Source organism: Gnatocerus cornutus, chromosome 6 (genome assembly GCF_029298725.1).
Source record: "Gnatocerus cornutus isolate USDA-ARS CGAHR chromosome 6, icGnaCorn1.1, whole genome shotgun sequence".
In the NCBI taxonomy this organism is placed as follows: domain Eukaryota; kingdom Metazoa; phylum Arthropoda; class Insecta; order Coleoptera; family Tenebrionidae; genus Gnatocerus; species Gnatocerus cornutus.
This window is the reverse complement of record NC_142238.1, coordinates 17,517,374-17,536,576: the sequence shown is the minus strand read 5'-3', so window position 1 is coordinate 17,536,576 and position 19,203 is coordinate 17,517,374. Positions and strand designations below refer to the sequence as shown.

General features: G+C 36.2%; 2 protein-coding genes across 20 annotated transcripts in view; one reads left to right on the top strand and one right to left on the bottom strand.

Moving 5' to 3' along the window:
* Liprin-alpha (PTPRF interacting protein alpha) overlaps window positions 1–14,507 on the bottom strand; it is a 65,111-nt gene extending 50,604 nt beyond the window's left edge. For all 19 annotated transcript variants that reach the window (XM_088038100.1, XM_088038104.1, XM_088038101.1 and 16 more), the window contains exon 1: window positions 13,831–14,507. In XM_088038100.1, coding sequence (XP_087894226.1) covers window positions 13,831–14,079 — 249 coding nt within the window. In that variant the 5' untranslated portion in view covers window positions 14,080–14,507. The remainder of the gene's footprint in view (window positions 1–13,830) is intronic.
* A 74-nt stretch (window positions 14,508–14,581) lies between these two features.
* On the top strand, window positions 14,582–16,707 carry fsd (transmembrane protein fates-shifted). Its single transcript, XM_088038122.1, has 2 exons — window positions 14,582–14,766; window positions 15,517–16,707. Exons 1-2 carry the CDS (start codon window positions 14,715–14,717, stop codon window positions 16,521–16,523), a joined length of 1,059 nt encoding a protein of 352 aa, XP_087894248.1. The 5' UTR covers window positions 14,582–14,714; the 3' UTR covers window positions 16,524–16,707.
* The last annotated feature ends 2,496 nt before the right edge of the window (window positions 16,708–19,203 follow it).

Genomic DNA, 19,203 nt, shown 5'->3' with positions numbered 1-19,203 from the left:
CAAATGCATTTGCAGCTCCAAATGGCAAACGCTCGATAATTGCGTGATAAAAGTAACCTGATCAAAAAAAAATTTGAAAACTTACAATGCACTTTGCTAAACTACATAAATTTTCGTTCTATTCCTACGTGTTTCAGCCCGGTCCTGCTGCCGATGGTGTCACAAAATAAATTGCTCGTCCAAGTTGCAAGAAGTAGATTGCAACCGCGCAATTTATCACCGCTTAAATTCTTATCATACACAAGACATAGATGGAGCTGGAAAGATATCAGCAATAAAAAAGATCTATTTTACATTTAGATGAGACGAGACGAAAACTTTAAGCATAACATTTTCGCCTTGGAGCAGAAAACAAATGAGAATGTTCCTTCAACAAGGTCCCATCTCAGGGAGTTAAACAATAACGATCGCAACTAAAAGTTTTCAAAACTTTTGATTGCTTTCCGAAGTGACCTTTAAATTGTCAACGCAATTATTTATGTGGTGGAAATTTCTGTTGTTTACTCGCCACAAAAAAAGAATTACAACATCGAAGTAGAGTTAAGGTTTTACTACTACTGCGGAAACCAGTAATGAGGTTGCCACATAATGACAAGAATCTGCATACCCAGACTCGAATTAAATTGCAAATTGCGATCTTAAAAGCAATGCGAAATTTCTGGGGTTTTCAAAGAGTTGAATTGGAGAAGAGTAGGTGAAGAAGTACAACACGATGGGCAATGGGAAATTAAATTCAGCGGTTAGGTCTTCGATACTAGAAAATCGCTCTTTAATGAAGCAAAGTTCTATTGAAACCGCAGAATTTCTCCTCAAATTATCACAGATTATTCGCGATTTTATAGGTACCGTGGAATGGGAAATCGAACACGATGGAATGACTGATAATCAACATCTCAAATTGATCCAACATTTCTCTAGATTACACTTTTTTAATGGACAGCTGAAAACAACAGTTTCGCAATCCCTCCACTATCAAGATTTACTCGCAAGATTGGAGCTCAAAAGCCGGTAAAGTCTTAAAAGTAATACGCCTGGAAATAAGCTGGGTCGCTAGTTCACTTTCACTTCAAAACGTTTTTTGCTGCTTTATAAAACTTAACAATGTTTAGAGGAAATGCAAAAACGTAGTAAGATGAGAAATTGGCTTTACGTGGATGTTCGTTTTCAACAAAAAACATCTAAATGAGAACCTTGCGTTACCAGTCCTCGATTTTCCCTTTCCCTACTAATTCGAGCCTTCTACACGTCTGGATTAGCTCGTTTCTGCAGAGAATTAATTATGCAGAGACCGACGTCGATTCTGATATATCGCCTCGTTAAAAATAAATTGGGAACATTTGCATTAGTGAAAGAAAAATCGGCGCTAATTTGGAAAAAAATGAATGTAGTCGTGAGCAATACCAATTTTTTATAATCAAAATTACGTTTGAGAAAGTATTCGTACCGAGTGCTCCATTAAAACCCATTAATAACTTTTTGCATAAAAACACAGACAGCAATCTCAGTGGATGAAAAAAACATAAATTATGCATTCGTGACAAGATGCTAAAATGTTTTTCCCATTAAGATTCGAAAAGTGCAAAAGCTGCACAAAAAACCGGAGATAGTACGTATCGCGCCACCTACACTAGACACGGAAACTAAAGCTTCCTGCCAGGAACTTCGACACAGCAGGATCGATAACACTACCATCCAGAAGAGGGCGCCGTCCTCCCAGTTAAAAAACTCGACAATTAAATCCAGACCAAATTAACTCCTCTAGAAATAAATTTAGTTAAGATAACCACCCATAAAGACAAGCGAAAAAGCACCACATTTTATAGGAGCGTTAACACAAAACATGTGCAACCTTCCACCACGTGTCTCACATTCATAAATTCTTCCCGTTCAAGGGCATTTCTCCCCCAAAACACTGCCCCCGGTGCCAAAATAAATATATCGATAAACAAGCTATGTAAACACGAAATGCCAACGTTATCAACTCGTTTAAATTCAAACCCCATTCGCACAACACATCCCCGGACATGGGGCACGTTTTCTGAGTAAGTTTAAATTTGATTCAAAACTTGGGGCTGTGAAGGGTGAGCTGTAATTTGTCAAAAAACGGATGAGATTGTGACGGATGTCGTTACTACATGCACATCACAAAATCTTTCAAGGTGTACTCGATAGACTTTCATCGTCACTCGAAGCTTGAAGAGGTGCTTGAAATGCTTTCATGTTGACCTACGAATTTTCTCAAAGAAAATACGGTGTTTTGAGCAGTGCTCTTTTAATTCAATTACCGGCGCGGAGACAAGAACCGTTAATGGCAATAGGACGGCAGCGAGAAATGTCTTCAGCCGTTGAAAACATTAATTTAACAGTTTTCAACACGAGTTTTACCGATCCCGAAAACTAATAAAGTAGTAAAAATTCATTTAAAACTTTACCAAAGCATCGAACCCACATTCCCCGAGTGGTTTTAACCCCATTCAGGTCATTCAAAAATTTTAGATAGTTGGATTAGAAAAATAATCAAAATTTTTAAGCACCGCCCCCAGTTTGCAAACTTCCCAGCCAAAGCCCTAAAACTTCCTAAACTTCCAAACTCCGAGCAAACCCGAGCCCCTAATCGCAACAGAAAACTTGCACCCATCATTCAGATTCCCCCCAAAACATCGTATTTTAGCTGCCCCATCTTTCTTTCAATAAATGACACATTCTCCTCACCCTGTATATTATGAAACGGCAACAACGATGGCGGTTTTAGCTCTGGCGGCGTATCGAGGTCAGCGCTCCGCCGCCAGCTATCGACCCCACGTTAACTACTGTTCCTCATGTCTTCGCCCTATATTTCAAGGCTGAATTATGGATTTCGCGGTCTGTAATTGGAAATCGGCGCTCATGTATGCCCGAGGATGCGTCTTTGATGTGCCGACCCAACTATTATGTGTCTTCTGTGCAAAATTTAACGAGCTTTCCGATGTAACCAAACCGAACCGACATGCTCCATCGATTCGCGGTTAGACGAGTTCACTTCATCCCGACCAAGAACTGATAATTGTTCTGTTTTTAAAAATACATGACTTTTGATACGGGTGAAGGCTGAATCATTGATCAAATAGCTAAAGTTAGAATTTGTGACCTATTTCAATTTTATATGACCCTTTTAGTAGTATGTAAAGTAAGGTATTGTTTGAAAGTGTAATTTGTGGGAAATAAATGCCCGGCGCATCCACCATTTTAAGCAAATTTCATTCTTACAACATTCTGACCGCAGTTGTGAGTTATTGATCGCGCCGACCGAAAAATCCGAAAATTCTTCTCCCCATGCGGCCATCGGCAATTATTGGTGAGTCAGTTATAGAAACTGTTATAAAACAAGGGAAAAATTGCCCCAAACCCAAACCACCTTCACCCTCCCTTATCTCCGAGGGAATCCAATTTTCAAACGCCTCCACACAACAATAACATCGTTGCTTCAAATTTACAAACCTCGGTACTGTTTTTTCCTTAAATTTGTTTATACAGTAACAACGCGGGGCACGTAGGCGTATTGAAATAATCTAATTTGTTCTGTAAAAACATAATCTTTTTACAACTGGCTGCATACACGCGACAAATCAAAATTTCGACTGGAATAACCCGAAAACTCGATCTTTGCAAAGTCTGGAAAAGCCATAGCATTAAAGGAATACCCTTCATAATACCGTAGTGGCGAAGTGGCGGTCGGGAAAACGTGATGTGGAGAAGCGGCAAAGGCGGAAGTGTTCCTGAGTGCAAATAATGGTTGCAATTAATATTATCATCCCCCCGATCTTAAGACTGATCCAGTCTGTTTGTAGACGACATACTTATTTATGGATGACTTCAAAGTCGTATTTTAAGTGGTAATTGCGCAAAGTAAAAATGTTGCTTGTTTGTTATTTGAGCAGACGGTTTTAAATAATTGTGACAAATTGTAGTAATAATTGTAATTCACTGAGATAAAATTGTTTGAGCCAATTGCGAAATCTAGATCCATTTAAGCAGTCCTTGGCACACCTTTGAACAAAATCCAATTAATCCAAATATCTATTGTAAAAGCAGCCCTTGCTACCACGCTCCACCGCTGAAAATTAAATAAGACTACGGAAGCTCGCGAATAATACGTTTTTCTTTCGTTATTAAGTAAACAGCTACTGTGTTCGCTTCCGAACAATTCCCTCGTCGACAGACTCATCAAACAAAACATCAAAGCTTCCCCTTAGATGTATTATTGCACAAAAAAGGCGGAGCACCCGAAAGGCGATCGAGCGTAAAAGAATTCATGAATCAAAATTTCTCGTTCTACACACATTTACCTGGCAGGTAGTGGTAGTGGAAACCAGAGTGGTATAGTAAACGTAGACTGTGGAGGGAAAGAGGGGCCCGGTGCGCGCGACCTTGCAAGGACATGGCGCTTGCGTCAGTGACCGCGCCAAATACGGCGTTTTTCAACCGGTCGACCCCACGATGTCGCCGACCAAGTGCAAAAAATCGAAAAGTCTATTTTCCAGCTTTGAAGCCAGAAGATCCAATGAAACCAAATTTACTGTGCCATTGAATTAACACGTCTCTAATAGGACGAAATATGCGACAAGCTAATTAGGCGCTCTTTGGGATTCTTTCTGACATTCCGCCAAATCCGGTAGTGGCATCAAGATAATCGTATTTCACCATTGTGTTCCATAAATAAACCCATTTACGTGGTAACACAAATTCGGTCGATACTACTTGTATCAACAATAGTAAACCACTCCACCCCAGAGAATTCGCCGAAAAAATTCTTCCCTTTCCGCGTCTGGACGCAGTAAACCACTTCACTGTTATCAAAACATCGTTTTCACGATTCCGCTGGTTAAGCTTAACACGTTTATAATCGTCCAACATGCAGAAAAGCAAATTAATGACAAAAAGTTAACCTTATGTCTTGAAAACAGATTTAATGAGACGATAAAGCGTCGATTGTTGCTTTCATTAGAGGAAGATAATAATTAGAAGAGATGAAATCCGACCCTCGACAAGAAACCGACTTGAGTTAATCCTTTTCATGTACAAACGTCTGCTTACACACAAAAACCATGCAGCGTCGTGAACAAAGCAGTTCAACCATGAGAGTAGGATGTTTCAAGAAGCTTAATTAGTTCTGGGTGGAAGAATCTTCGAATATGTGGATTGGGGTTATTTTGGTATCAAGTGTTTGCCTTACCAAAGTGACCGAAAAGCCAAAAGGATCTTGCTAGTGATTGGATCTTTTGTGGATTTAACCGCCTTAGCATTGCTCTTTTACGTCATAACAAGCATTGAAACTACCAAAAATCCAGTTTTTAAAAGAGAAAGGAAACCCGCCACCAATTTCCGCTACTAATGCATCCAGTGTTCTCTGGTTAAGTGCAATGTACGGAACATCGCTTCTGCATTTTCCGCTTCATTAGTTTTAGCAAGTGGCACACAGTTGCAGGTGGAGCGTGTAGCTTTTAATGGGGAACAAACGCATTTATAATGCCAAAATTTTAGTGCAGGACCCACATGGCAACATGTATTACCAAATAGCCAGCATAAATCTTCATTTCTCTCGAGGACACTCAAGCTCAATTCAAACTCTGCGACCTAAAAGAGAAGTTTTCATGAAATTTCTTAAATCTCAGCTCTCTAAACTCAGTTTTGTGTCCACAGAATGAAAAAGAAGGCTTTCTAAAAATACTGCAAAATTGGTGGACGCGCCAAATGATACTCGTACTTATTAATTTCAATTTTTTTAAAACCTGCAATATTTGACACGTTCCACGTTTGGGAGTCCTATAATAAAAAAAAAACGAATAATTAACACAAAGATTGAGCAAAACTTTCTGAAAAAGTGAAAGAAGTGTCTCCACTAACAAAACCGGCGTTAACCCATCCCACGGCTTCGAATTAAAGCCAACTTGCAAATTACCACGTTGCGTGTTAGTAACAGTATATGAATCATCAGGTACCGAAAACGTGTATCTCAAATATTTACTTTCACACAATTAGCCGCGCTTATCAATTTTGGCTGAGTTCAGGATAAGATGCTGCCACCAGTTGACAACAATCGATTCCGACACTTGGAGATTTATCTTCATAAAAGCGTTGGTAGAAAAATGGTGATTTAAGATTGCGCTATGCCAATAAATATAATTTACGTTTGTATCGGTCTGCTTGCAATTCAATATAAATCAGAGTTATCAAATTTAATCAATCGATTTTCCATCTATATGCCATTTTTAAATCTGGACTCGGTACGTGATACCGCTGTAGTTATTAAACTATTGAAATTTATATTCGGGTGGAAAGTATCTATGTATAACAGCACACCAACTCCCTCGTTACTATGCAGACGTTAAACTCATCGTGTATCACAATTTATATGGCTTATCGGTGGGTGTCCAGATTGCCGTTGTATGTTCACAACGTCTGGATGCAGTTCGCCAGTAATTCAACGATAAATATGTATCAAATTCTAACCTAATTTCCCATGATCAAAGGGTACGATCATCAATATGAATATTCATTTAGCATAACTATTAAAATATTGTGAATCGCGAACTAGCAAACGAGAAACCGTCTGTGCTATAGCACCAGCTCGCAATTTTCCTCAAAAGCAATTTAATTTCATGTTGCATGCGCGACACATAAGTTGCTACCAGTCAGAACCAGATGAGTAGTAAACTCTGTTTTATCTCCGGAGATAAATCAGTCTGAATTCCAAACTAAAGATTATTTGAGAGATTTTGAGATAAGATTTCCAGACAAAGTTTGATGATGGCATGGTTCCAAAAACTGACCGTGATTAGTTGACTGTAAAATTTGAATAAAATATTCATTCTTCATAGAAGGCACTACAAAGGGTAAAATTATCCATTATCGTCTTCAAAAGCTCATCGTTTATTGATCTAGCCCCTCAGGAGTTCCCTTCACCCAATTTAATCCTCCATTGGGCCCAAATGAAGTAAAAAAGTATATCACTGCATATCACACTTTTCGCATAAACTCCTTCAATTAAACCGCCCTGGGGCTATGTTTTTTATGATACAAACAAGAATTTTCGATAATCGTACGCACCTTAACGACAATTTAATTATGTATGTGTCTCCCAACAAAGTGGTTAATAGGTACAAAAAATACACGAAAATACATTTGAATTTTTATTGCTTGCTTTCTTATTCACTCCCAGATCGATAATACTGTGAACGGCAAAGTTTTACAAATTGGTTCTGGAGAAAACTACACACGACCGTCAAAGAATGATGATAACAAATTGTTTTGCAGTGTCGTCGTGAATTTTCTACACCGTATAATTTTCGGAAATTGTACAAACAGGCAAAAATCCGATAAATTAAGAGGTCTATCGAATTTAATCAACTTGATACTTATCAATCGGATTTACTACAAGGGACTAAAATGGTTCTTGATTTATAACAAGTTAAGGGTAAGTTAGGGCCCCATATGCCAAAGCCGGGATCACGCTATTTCATTCATATGAACAAGAAGCGTGTTTGCTGGGGAAAATATTAACTAACCATCTCATTGTGCGTGACTCTATTACAATGGTTGCCTTACCAGCTGCCGCCATATTTTAACCACCAGTTTAAGATTACAATATAGATTCGCAAAAATTATGTAGCGCCAGCAAATCTTCCCAAAACGGGGGTTTATACCTCATGATTCATCTATAAATACCCACTATGACAGTAATGACGATTTTAAATAAGCGATGATGCAATTATGCAATTAGACGTTTATAAAAATTAATTGCACAGGTGTGGTTTATTTGAATGTATTAGTAAGTACAACAGCCTCGGATTTCAAGTAGCTAAAACATAAAAATGCATATTAAACCCACATCTGTGGGGTTCAGCGGAAAATTTGAATTTTGCTCGATTTCTCTTGGCACGAAAGGAATGCTTCAAACAGGAGAAAATTCCCTAGACAACCTCCTTTGAACTAGAATATTATCAAGAACAGTGTCGAAAGGAGAGAATTAGTTAACGAAAAATGTGAGGCAAAATTTAAAACTTCAGCAACCATTCAGTAAAAGAACGGCATCGACTGTCTTCGCAATTCACTAAGCATGAACGTAAAAACCTAGCAGTTAGCAAGAACAATTACTGCAAAACCTTGGAATGTAACCATTAAGCGTCTAATCGGGAAAAACACACAAACAAGCAAGTTGTTATGACAAAAAATGTTAACTTATGGTTTATTCACTACACGAAACAACGACTTTTTTGGCATTCAATTAATAAATGGCACAGTTTTTCCGTTTCGTCCCCAAAAAACGACTCATTTGTCAGTTTTGTTATGACCACTCTTATGCAATTGACCACTATCAAACAAAACTAGTTAGACAATTACAATAGAAAAATCCCGTAGTAACTCGGAAGTTACAAGAATCGAACTCCACCAATACAATCAATTAAGTACGTGGTCCATTTAATTCTCTCAGAACGAATTAACACCGATCGACGATATTCCGGCAAATTAAAGGAGCCATTGTGCCGTCACTGCATGAATTAAATTTTAATTGTAAAACACTTGTTGATAAAATGATAACAATAATCATTAAATGGTGTTAAATTTCAGTTTACTGCAGTGGATCATAAAGTAAACTGAACTGGAATCACGCGACAATTTGTTCATGAATCTTGCGTAAAAAAGTCAAATGGAAAGAAAAAGTTACGAACGGGAATAAGGAGGCTTGTACAACGTAATAAACCAACAACAAAATATACAAAAAAAAAATTGTTTATTTCGAAAACACCTTTCATAGTGCTATTAGAATCTAGTTTGAAGACAAATTATAGCAATTTGCAATGGAAAACACTAAAATTACAGACCAACTAGTTTCAGCTTAATTATAACATAACATGATCACAATGGGCCGATTGCGGCCTGAGTGCAGTGAACACATCACCAACATAACATAATCGCGCAACAGAAAAACCAAACTCGAAACATAAATTTCGACAAAAACCAGGATTTTTAGCATAGCTATACATGATTGGCTATTTTTAAAAAATTACATATTCGACTAAGCTGTCAACGCTATTTATTTTGAACGTGAGTTCCAAAGTCCAACGTGTGTTCAAATTTTGGGACCGTACGCAAAATTGTGTATTGGGTTGTACCTCCTAGTGATATTTTTTGGTTTATTAGGTCGATGCATTGTCTTGTTGACAGTTGACAATTAACCGAAATGACAGAAACAATAGCAATGTTGAAAAGTTATTTGATTTTCTTAAAATTTAGAGAAAAATCGTCAATGTTTTTGTTCGTTATGTGTAGAGCTCCTTTTAATTAAAAGATGGATCTCAAAAACTCACAATGAGAATAAAAAATAAGAGTTGTAATTGAACATAACCTAACGTGCTAGTTTTTAACTGTAATTAACAAGAGAGGGTGCAGTGGGTGCAAGTAATGTTTAGTTCATGGCTCAACATGTTCAGTTCGTCAAATTAAAACCCTCACTTTGAGACCCGTCAATAAAATTATTCGATTGTTCCACAAAAAAAAAAAAAGAAAAATATAACCTTTGAGAATCGAAACGTTGATAACTTCGTCGTTTCTTGCTCATTGAACCTCAATAGTTTCACGCTTTGAGTCTAAACCCAGATTTGATGAAAAGAATGCAAAATGTTCGCCCAAAAGTTCAATTCGAAAAAATAGGCAATTTGTTTACAAACATGTTTAGTAGTCAAAAAAACATCCACATCACGAAGTAGAAATCTTTTATTATCCACTTTTCATAAAATAAGTCTTAAATCTCTTTGCATTTTCGATAAATTCCTGATTCAACCAAAAGTGACAATCAAAATGTAAACAAACAAATTATTTTGACACCCCCCACGCTAATTTAGTACCAACTTTGGTGAAAACCCCTAACTTGCCAGATACACTCAGCTCTCACATACACCTTCCGCCACTAAAATTGGGACCTTTTATAGGTAATAAATGAAGTTTCTATTGTGTCATATACTTCCGCATACCACAAACCCTGCGACCGCAACTAAGATTTATACGAATGGATGACGCCAAATAAATGTTTTCACATATTTTCTTCAACTTCAATTATGCTAGACTTGCAGTCAAGATACTCAAAAAAGCTGTTTACTTTAAAAGACAGTTTACTGGCTTTACCTATGCATGCATTAGCTGTTAAAACATGGTTTTTTATTTAACAAAGCAACAATTTAAAACACACTTCGTTTTCTTTGAAAAATAAATGTGTCAATTTGACAAAGCCACGAAAACTGGTGAATCAAAATGTTTCCACGCAGTGCAATCAACCAAAATAACCTGAAAACAAAAACCAATGCGAAATGAATAAAAGAAAAGGTAGACTGCCTACAAGCTTTACTTTGGTAGAATCTTTATGACGCTATTGATACTCCCATAAATATAGAATCGAAAATATTCAAGCTAAAGTCAACAAAGAGACGAGTCAAAAAAAAACTTCCACGGAATTCCAGAAAAATCGGCTGAAAACTGAAAACCCTATCAATGAGATTCGTTATTTTCATTCAAATAACCAAAAAGGCAAGATCAATGAACTCCAACACATGAATTTTATTGGTAATTCACGTTTATGATTCACTAAACATTTCAACAACTTTACGAAACCACAAAAAATTCAAGCATAATATTTAAGGTCGGCCTCAATTAAGATTATACGAAATACGCTTATCCCTACAATCATCATCAAGGTCCTAATGAGTGAAGAGCCCTCAGGTTTAGGTAAAACACTTCGTTTTACGACCGATGAGATGACACGTTATCCCAATTTTCGGTCTCTTACCCTCGATAAAACCGAAGGGATGACGATAAACAAATACAAAATTTCCCTCAACGAGTAAATTGTCTCCATTGTTCTAGCTCTAATTACAAGTAATTAAATTTGATCAGTGATCACAATGATACTGACGAGCAATTTCTTATTACTGACAAGCCCCCGCCATCAACGTCAGATTTCTGATTTAAAAGACTGGAAGCGTCGCCGTCGGTCCATTCAAAACAGAGACGCGTAAAGCCTGTAGATTATGTTTGTCATATGGTTTTAGAAAGGAGAACCCGCATCAACTCAATCCTCAACTGGAAATAGATAAATTTAGTGGGACGTAAAAATAGAGAAAATGTCGTCGTGATTTCCTTATAGTTTTCATGTTTCAAAACCGAGCAGAAAAACAGGAAAAGCTGACAAAATATCAACAAATGCGAGATCTTGGCGCCTGCTTTTCACAACAAATTACACGATCTTGGAAGGAAGTTGGAAAGTAAGGAGTCGCCTCTTCGATGTTTTCATATTGGGGTCTCACAATTATTTAATCAGGATTCCGGCGAAGTCGAAATATATCATTGTCACTTAACTCACCGTTTAAAGTTAAACTAACAACGTTTAATTAGCACACAACTGGGTAAGGCGTATAATGAACCCTTCCATCAATTTATCTTTAACAGAGTGAGTAATTGTACTCTTATTTTTCAACACTTTCCCACAACGATGAAAATAAATAATTTGGAGGTGAAAACCAAGTTCGAAATTTATAACACTGCCAACGGATTTTGAAAAAAGTGTTTTAAATACCTGTTTCTAATTTCGTTTCGTCAGCAAATTTATGACGTCAGTGTTTTTAATAGCGATCCGCATTTAGGAAACTGTATTTACAGAAAATGATTTTTCCGATTCCTGAAATATGTATGTAGAAGTGAAACTAAAATGGAAAAATACAAGAATGAAATCACTCATTAACAGAATAACGGTTTTTCCATATTTCACACTGTGAACACATGCTCATTGCTTTCATATTTATGGGTCGATTTTCAACATTACAATAGTCCCATTATCTTAAGTTTTTACTAATTCGTCCCAAATTGCTAGTTTCTAATTTAATTTTAATTCAACATGACGGAAGCTTATAAAAAAACAGTTACAAAACCTCAATTTTTGTGGTGTGATCTGTCGTTTTGTTTTTTATCATTTGTGAATTATTAACAGCCGCATCCGTTTCACTTTTGACAACTACATCAGACACCGTTTCTATTTTCAACCATCGAAAACACTCTGAAATGATTTCTGTTAAATAAATTGAAGTTGGTTGAATAGTGATGCCGCAAATATTTAGTTAAATCAATGAGTATTACTGTAACTACATCTGCAATTATACGGAGATTTCATCTACGTTGGGATAACTCATGAAATGAGATAATCACATAAATCACACGAAACCGCCGATAATATTTTTATTAAAACTATAATTTTCATGGTATTATGAAATTTATTGCGACATCAAATGAAGTACTCCGTTAAAATGGCATTAAGTGAGGAATTACTGGAATATGGATATAAAACGTGGACACACTTCCGTGTTACGAAAACGCGATAATTGAAGAAATGTTGAAGAACCCGAATTCCACACCGCGTTTACTTAACATACATTTTGCCTCGTGCCGCAAAAATGTAATATTTCCTTTTTTAGGCTCATTTTAAGAGAATATACAATAAACATCTTTTTTTAAGTCAATGAATTAGCAAAAATTTTGTCCCTGATAAATAGCGATAAAAACTATCCAAAACAATACAAATTAGAATACAAACAAAAAAATTTAGAAGATGTGATAAAATCTGAGATATCGATAGTGTAAGTTTTAAAAATAAAGTTATATTTAATAACAATAAATTTTACATTCGAAAATAGAGTTCCAGGAAAACGAGAAATTGAACAATTTGAATATTAATCGGAGCGAACTACGACAAATTGTTTAAATTTTAACAGTAAAGAATTGACGACTACACTTTGTTGTCTCATTGTTCAGTCATGGAGACAATGAATTGTTATGTAACAAAACTAAACAGGTATTTTAAAAATGTGTCCTCGTAAGTCAAACATTTAATATGTTTACGAAGATTATCATCGACTTTTTAATTTATCTATGGGTAAACTCTAGTAGATTAATTCTCGCAACAGTTTATTACAGTGAATAAGACTCGAAAAATGATTAGAATGACAAACATCCTTAATCATGTGACGCACAGATTTCGTAAAAATGCTTCCCATAATATAAAAAAAATTATGACCACAAAAAACATTTGGAACGCGAATTTGGCATACTCTTGCTAATAAATTATGTAAGGTATTAATTGCCGAGAGCAAAAGCCTTTTTCTTTTCACTTGACTGAAAGTTCTGCAAGCCAAAATTAAGAAAAAATTCTAATTGAACTGAGTTAACTGAAGCAAGTGCTTTTTTTCTTTTGGGATGATATGATGGGAGTTTGTGAACAATTTGAGTACCGAAGTGAAGTCACACATCTGTGAAATTGCAAATCTGTGTCAGGACCGCTTTAATGAAGTATAGCATTGACGTGAGGCTACACATGGAGCTTGTGGATGTTGTCCATGTGCGAATTTGTGCATTTGGCAACTTCCGCTTCCGGAGTATGAATGGTCGCGTTTAATAATAAAATGATTAAGTTGAATTAAAGGGTAATCTGGCCAAGTGCACTTTGAGTTGGGGGCAGTATGATGGTAACCTTGGTTACTAAAACTCCACGACTGCGTTGAGCGAGACCGTCGAAGAGACCATTAAGGGCGGAGTTATAGATCCCATTGCAATCGTTAATTCATAGATGCATGGACCGTCCCCGAAGTGGTGCGCCTCTAGTAAATAAACGTAAGAAAGTAAAGAGTTTCCTTATGAAAATGGCGTTTGAGCTTTGCCGGGAGGAATCGATAAAGCTCCAAATCGGTGCATAAAGGACATAGCAGCCACACGTCGTGGTCTAAGCGCGAGATGTCACCCCTCTAGCCTTACCTGCGGGAGATTGGCGGCGATCTGCCTCTGGAGCGAATCACGTTCCTTCTCCACGTCGGAAAGTTTCATTTCGGTTTCACCCAGACGTTCCTGGGTTTCCCGAAGACTATCCATGAGTTTGTCCCTTTCGTCCAGCATCGACACCATGAGTTGTTCAAAGTTGGCATCTTCGCCAGAGAATTGCGAACTTCTCTGGCTGATGCTGTCCTCCGAGATCGTCGGCATCACATCACACATCATGTTCCACATTCTGGCTATTTACAATCACGCACTGCCCCAGAAATTACAATATCTACAATTACATGTATCGGTTCTAACCCCTTACGAAACGTCCCCACATTTATATTAACTAAACCGACCGGTGTTACCGTTTAACCGATCCCACCACGTGCACATTGTCACATTTGCGATTTTTTCAATAGTTAACATTATCAGACCGTATTCACTATGACACACCTACAAATTCCATCCCTCACGTCCTAGCTACATACACAAACTTCGGATCTGACAGCCATTTTAAAACCAATGTCAAATAAGCCCTATTAGAGTCGGTAAAACAGAATTCTAGCACCAGCGCAAATACCCAAATTACCTCAGATGGCGCCTCTAAAACTCACTTTTATCAATAAACAAACCCCACTAGGCCCCCAAAAAGTCAAAACACTAATCCTTACCCCTAAGTCCGAGTAAAATTCGTGGAAATACAGTTTTTAATAAACTAACCTCAACTCATGTCAAGTTGACAGCTGACAGATTATGACAAATCCAGTCCATCATGGCTGGTGATAGCGATGGTCTCGTTGATCATTATTTAAGTAATTGTATTCCAGTTTTACCATGTACTTCATCCATGATTTGACAATAATTCCAGCAAAATTTGCACCATGTCCAAACACAGAAAATCCGGAAAAAAACACAGCTCAGGCAGTTTAGCAGGTAACTGCTCAATTTACACAATTGTTGCAAATATTTTAATTTTCAAATAATTACTTTGAATAACAGCTACTAATTAATTATTGTTTCATTTCCTTTTGTTATTGTCAACTGTGCAATCATACGGTTCTGTAAGAAAACTTCCGGAAAGTCTCAAGGTTGCTTATTAATTATTGACAAAGGAATTCAAATGATAATTTGTAGTCGTTAATCCCGCGACTAATATTACCTTTATTTTTTAGTGGTTGTCAGTCCTAATTTAATCTGTTGAAGATTAAAAAAGTATTCATTATTACGCCACATCAAGTAAAAAGACAATGAGTTTTACCAGTCAATTAAAACTTTTAGGTTTATTATTGTTATGTTATAGCAATTGTAAATGTTGCATAACTAAGCCACTGCTAATAAATTGACTTTTTTAGTTTTGTATTTTTTCAGAAAGAAAGTGGCCTCTATCAGGTGGAATATAATCCAAATCATGTCTAATCTTGGGCCTAAGATAAGAAATGCAATTTTGGTACAATATAAAAGTATAAAAAGAATTTAATAATGTTAGGGAGCAAATTAAAAGTTAATTAAAAATAGGCTAAATTAAATTAAGAAAATGGGACAAATTCGATTACAGTTATACAAAAAAGTAAAAAGCCAAACCTCTTACGTGTGCAATGATTAGAATCTTTCATACTTTCTCAAGTACACATGAAAATGTTAATTATCCAGTTATTACGCAATATTACGCTTCCTTTTTTGCAGATGTAACAATCAACGACTTTGCCAATTCCTCCGTATGCAAAAACCGAACAAAAAAATCCACCACTAACGTCAACAAAGTCCTCAAGCAACTCGAAGACGACAAAAACTGGGATGAAAAACCCGACGATTTCGAAGGAGAATTCGTAGAAAAAGAAAACGAAGATGGGACCATATCTTACGTTATCCAAAAAACGGAACCACGCCGAAGAAGAAAGACAGTTTCAAGCAGTGAAGATCGTAAGCCTGACGAAACAGGAAACGAATATCCGATAGACATTTGGTTTTTGATTTCTGAATACATTAGACCTGAAGATGTTGGTCGTTTCGCAGGAATTTGCAAAACGTCATACGAGGTCGTATCGACGGCGAAATTTTGGTTTTCTTTGTACAAACGGTACTATAACAGTGTACCAAATCTTCCTGAACGTCTCCATCCAGAATGTTTGTTCAGGAAGTATGGTATTCGGACTTCGGTAATAAGGGCTCTAAATTTTATGTATAAACCGTTTATTACGCGCTTGAAGTCTATGGAAAGACTGGAACAGCATCCCGACATTCTAAAGAGAACGCAGTGCGTTCTGATGTGGCACAAGAAGACCGAGAACCAGTGCCTGTACTATTTTAAGATGAAAGTGAATCTTCATTCCAAGCATCGCAGGAGCCCCAAAGTTCATCAACCAGACTTATTGGAAATGTTGGACGACGTCTTCGCTAATCAAGACGAAAGTTGCAGAATCCTGCAAGTTACGTGCAAACACCTCATTCCTATAGCCCCAGTTTTGGGGCTCACGCTGACATCTGCCCAACTGAATCTCTCTGCAGAGTTGAGATCGTACAAACTACACTTATGGTTTGGGTCTGAAATACAAAGCTGCAATCCGTCGACAGGTGGCAATGGCAACACTCTCATCATCCTGGAACCTGTGATCAATGTTAAAGTGTTAGACTGGTGGCACCCTCTTTATCCCCACAGTTATAATATGGAATATTTGTGCAACCAAGAGTAGAACCATGTTCACATGGATGATCAAAGCTAACCCCGTTTCATGCTCCTATTCCAATAGCTGTGTGTTTAGGCAGTAAAAACCCAGTTTTACAGAAACACAGGATTTCAACTTTTGTGGAAGTTGGGACGATTTCAGTTACAAGGCTTAAGTGTATTTATTTTTACAAATAAATTTTTTTGGTTTATTGATGCTTTCTTTTGGGAGTTTTTTCAGCCTGAATTAACGAGCAGGTGGTTTTCAGATGGCCAACATGGGATGAGTTCGTATTTACAAATTGAACCCAATAGTGCACTCAATTACAAATGGATCGTTGCGGTAAAACAAAAGTTGAGTTGACATCGAATGGTTCTTAATTCTCTTGATGTGTTGGAAAATTTCTTTGAAGTTTTTAGTCAAATTTGTATAAAGTTTCGGATTTATTATTATGTTTGCATATGGTGGGGAAGTAAGAAAGTGGAGCGAAGATATTTTATACGTTGAAAAAAATACCGAAACGTTACATTTTAGATCAATGCCCGTCAATTAAGGCATAAAAAGAAAAGAAAGAATTGAAAGACTTTTTTTGAGCTGGCAACTCCACCATTTTTACCACATATTTCCGTAATCCCGTACAGATCAAAAGTAAAAGAAAATAGTATATTAAGTATTAAGAACGGTAAGAACACTTTACCGATCGAAGACAATTGTCTGAGATCGGTATAGTCCTTAACGTTCGTGATACTTATAATATTTTTTGCACGATAGACAAATTTCGATTATTTTTATAAAACTAAAAATGTTACAAATAATTGACATTAATTGTTCTTCAACAATTCCTGAAAAGTCAAAATTTCGGTCTGAGAATAAATATAAATCCTTTTTTAATGACCATTTTTAAATTTTTTCTTACCGTTCTAGAACGGTAAGTAAATTTTGTACTTACCGTTTTGTTTATCTTGGTAACCAGTAAACTCAACTTACTGTTCCAACAGCAGGCGCGGTAACTAAGCAAAATTGTTCTATCGTGCAAAAAAAGTAAAGGGGTTTTTTTGCCTGGCGCCTCCACCATTTTTACAATACCAAAAAATGTATTCCCGTAAAAATCGAAGGTAAAACCAAGTAATTCCTAAGTTTTAAAAATAAGAGTTTAGCCACAAACTCATAAGAATAAAATTGTCGCTAATGTTTCCTGTAGCTTAAGCAAAAATGCACCCAAAGTATTAAAATAATTAATTTGAAAAGAATCCAGAGTACGTTCCAGGAAAATGACGTCACAGAATTTCGAGTTTTTTACTTCAACAGACACTTACCACCTCTTTCCTTATTGTGGTAATTAACAAAAGCAGGTTTTTGTAGACTTTATGTTTATTTGCGAAAATATTTTTTCTATACTTATTTGGATACACTTTTTTTAAAAGACAATTAATACTGTGCACACAAACATTATTTTACATTTTAACATCCGCGTTGAAAATACATAAAATAAATAAAGCATTTTAAGGAGTTATTTAGCTCATTTTTCATGTCCCACTCCTCGGAAAACAAAGTTTTTTTCATTTCATTAAAACCACAAACAGTGTTGCGTTGAATTAATTTTTCTACATTAAAAATGACTAATTTCTAGAAGAACGGCGACTTTGTTGTCTGGCACGATATTTCCCACTCTTACAAACATAAATTTTTTTACTGAAAACGCATTCTTCCCGTTCCTGTAACCGCACGAATATAATGTTTTGATTGCCAGCCCAATGCACAAAATATCATAACTCGTGTCGCATTATTCTCCCAAACCAAATGAACTTCCCATCACGCAAAATTCAATTCAAACTGTAATGTCCTGATTCGGTGTGATTTGAATAATGCGATCTCTAAATCAATTGGAATTCTTGTTGTTCGGTTGAGTTTTCAGGTTGTCAACCAATTGTAGTTGTAGGAGGTAAGTGCAGGACGTTATTTCAAATAAAAAGCATCTATTTTTATTTCCCCGACAAGAAAAATGGATAATTGTGAAGTTTGAAAGACACGAGAAATCAGCTGATTGCAAGGACTCCACATGACTGTCAAATTATGCTATTATTTTGTAATAACAACATATGTTGGAAGCGTTCCATTCACTACGCTTTGAATAGGTTTAATATAATAAATAGTTCTAATCTCCCGAACACCATAAATTATTATTCATCAAACATCGAATTCAACCCAATTAATCTATTATATTGGTACCTGCTGCAAGTCTAAATCCACACCATACAACTAGGATTACAAAAAAAGACTCAAATATCATATCACTTTCCCTGTAAATATTTAATGCGAAACTTAATCATCGGAGAGTAATATTCATCAGTTCGGCAAATGTGAAGATGAGAGTTATTGGATGTTGCTAGGATCAAAATATTTACTTAACTTCATTGACAAAACAAGACTAGATGAGTAACTAAAATTGTAGTCACGCTTTTTACAATATTTATTAAATTCCATTCTATTTAGGTACATAAAAAAGGTGATTCAATTTGAATGGTCTGCTAACATTACAAACGAATATAACTATTAGTTCAGTTTATATGTAACACGATCAATTCTGGAAAATTAACAAAACTCTATTTGTATTCAATTAGTAACTAGTTGGGTAAAGCAACAAAATATATTTTAAATTGGTAATAAAAGTTAGATGTATTATTGTATTGTAATATAATTAAACGAA

Bases quoted from the DNA above. Each gene is read 5' to 3' on its own strand.
- fsd (XM_088038122.1), top strand. From the start codon at position 14,715: ATGTCCAAACACAGAAAATCCGGAAAAAAACACAGCTCAGGCAGTTTA. The intron at 14,767-15,516 runs GTAACTGCTCAA...CCTTTTTTGCAG, and splicing joins CAGCTCAGGCAGTTTAGCAG to ATGTAACAATCAACGACTTT.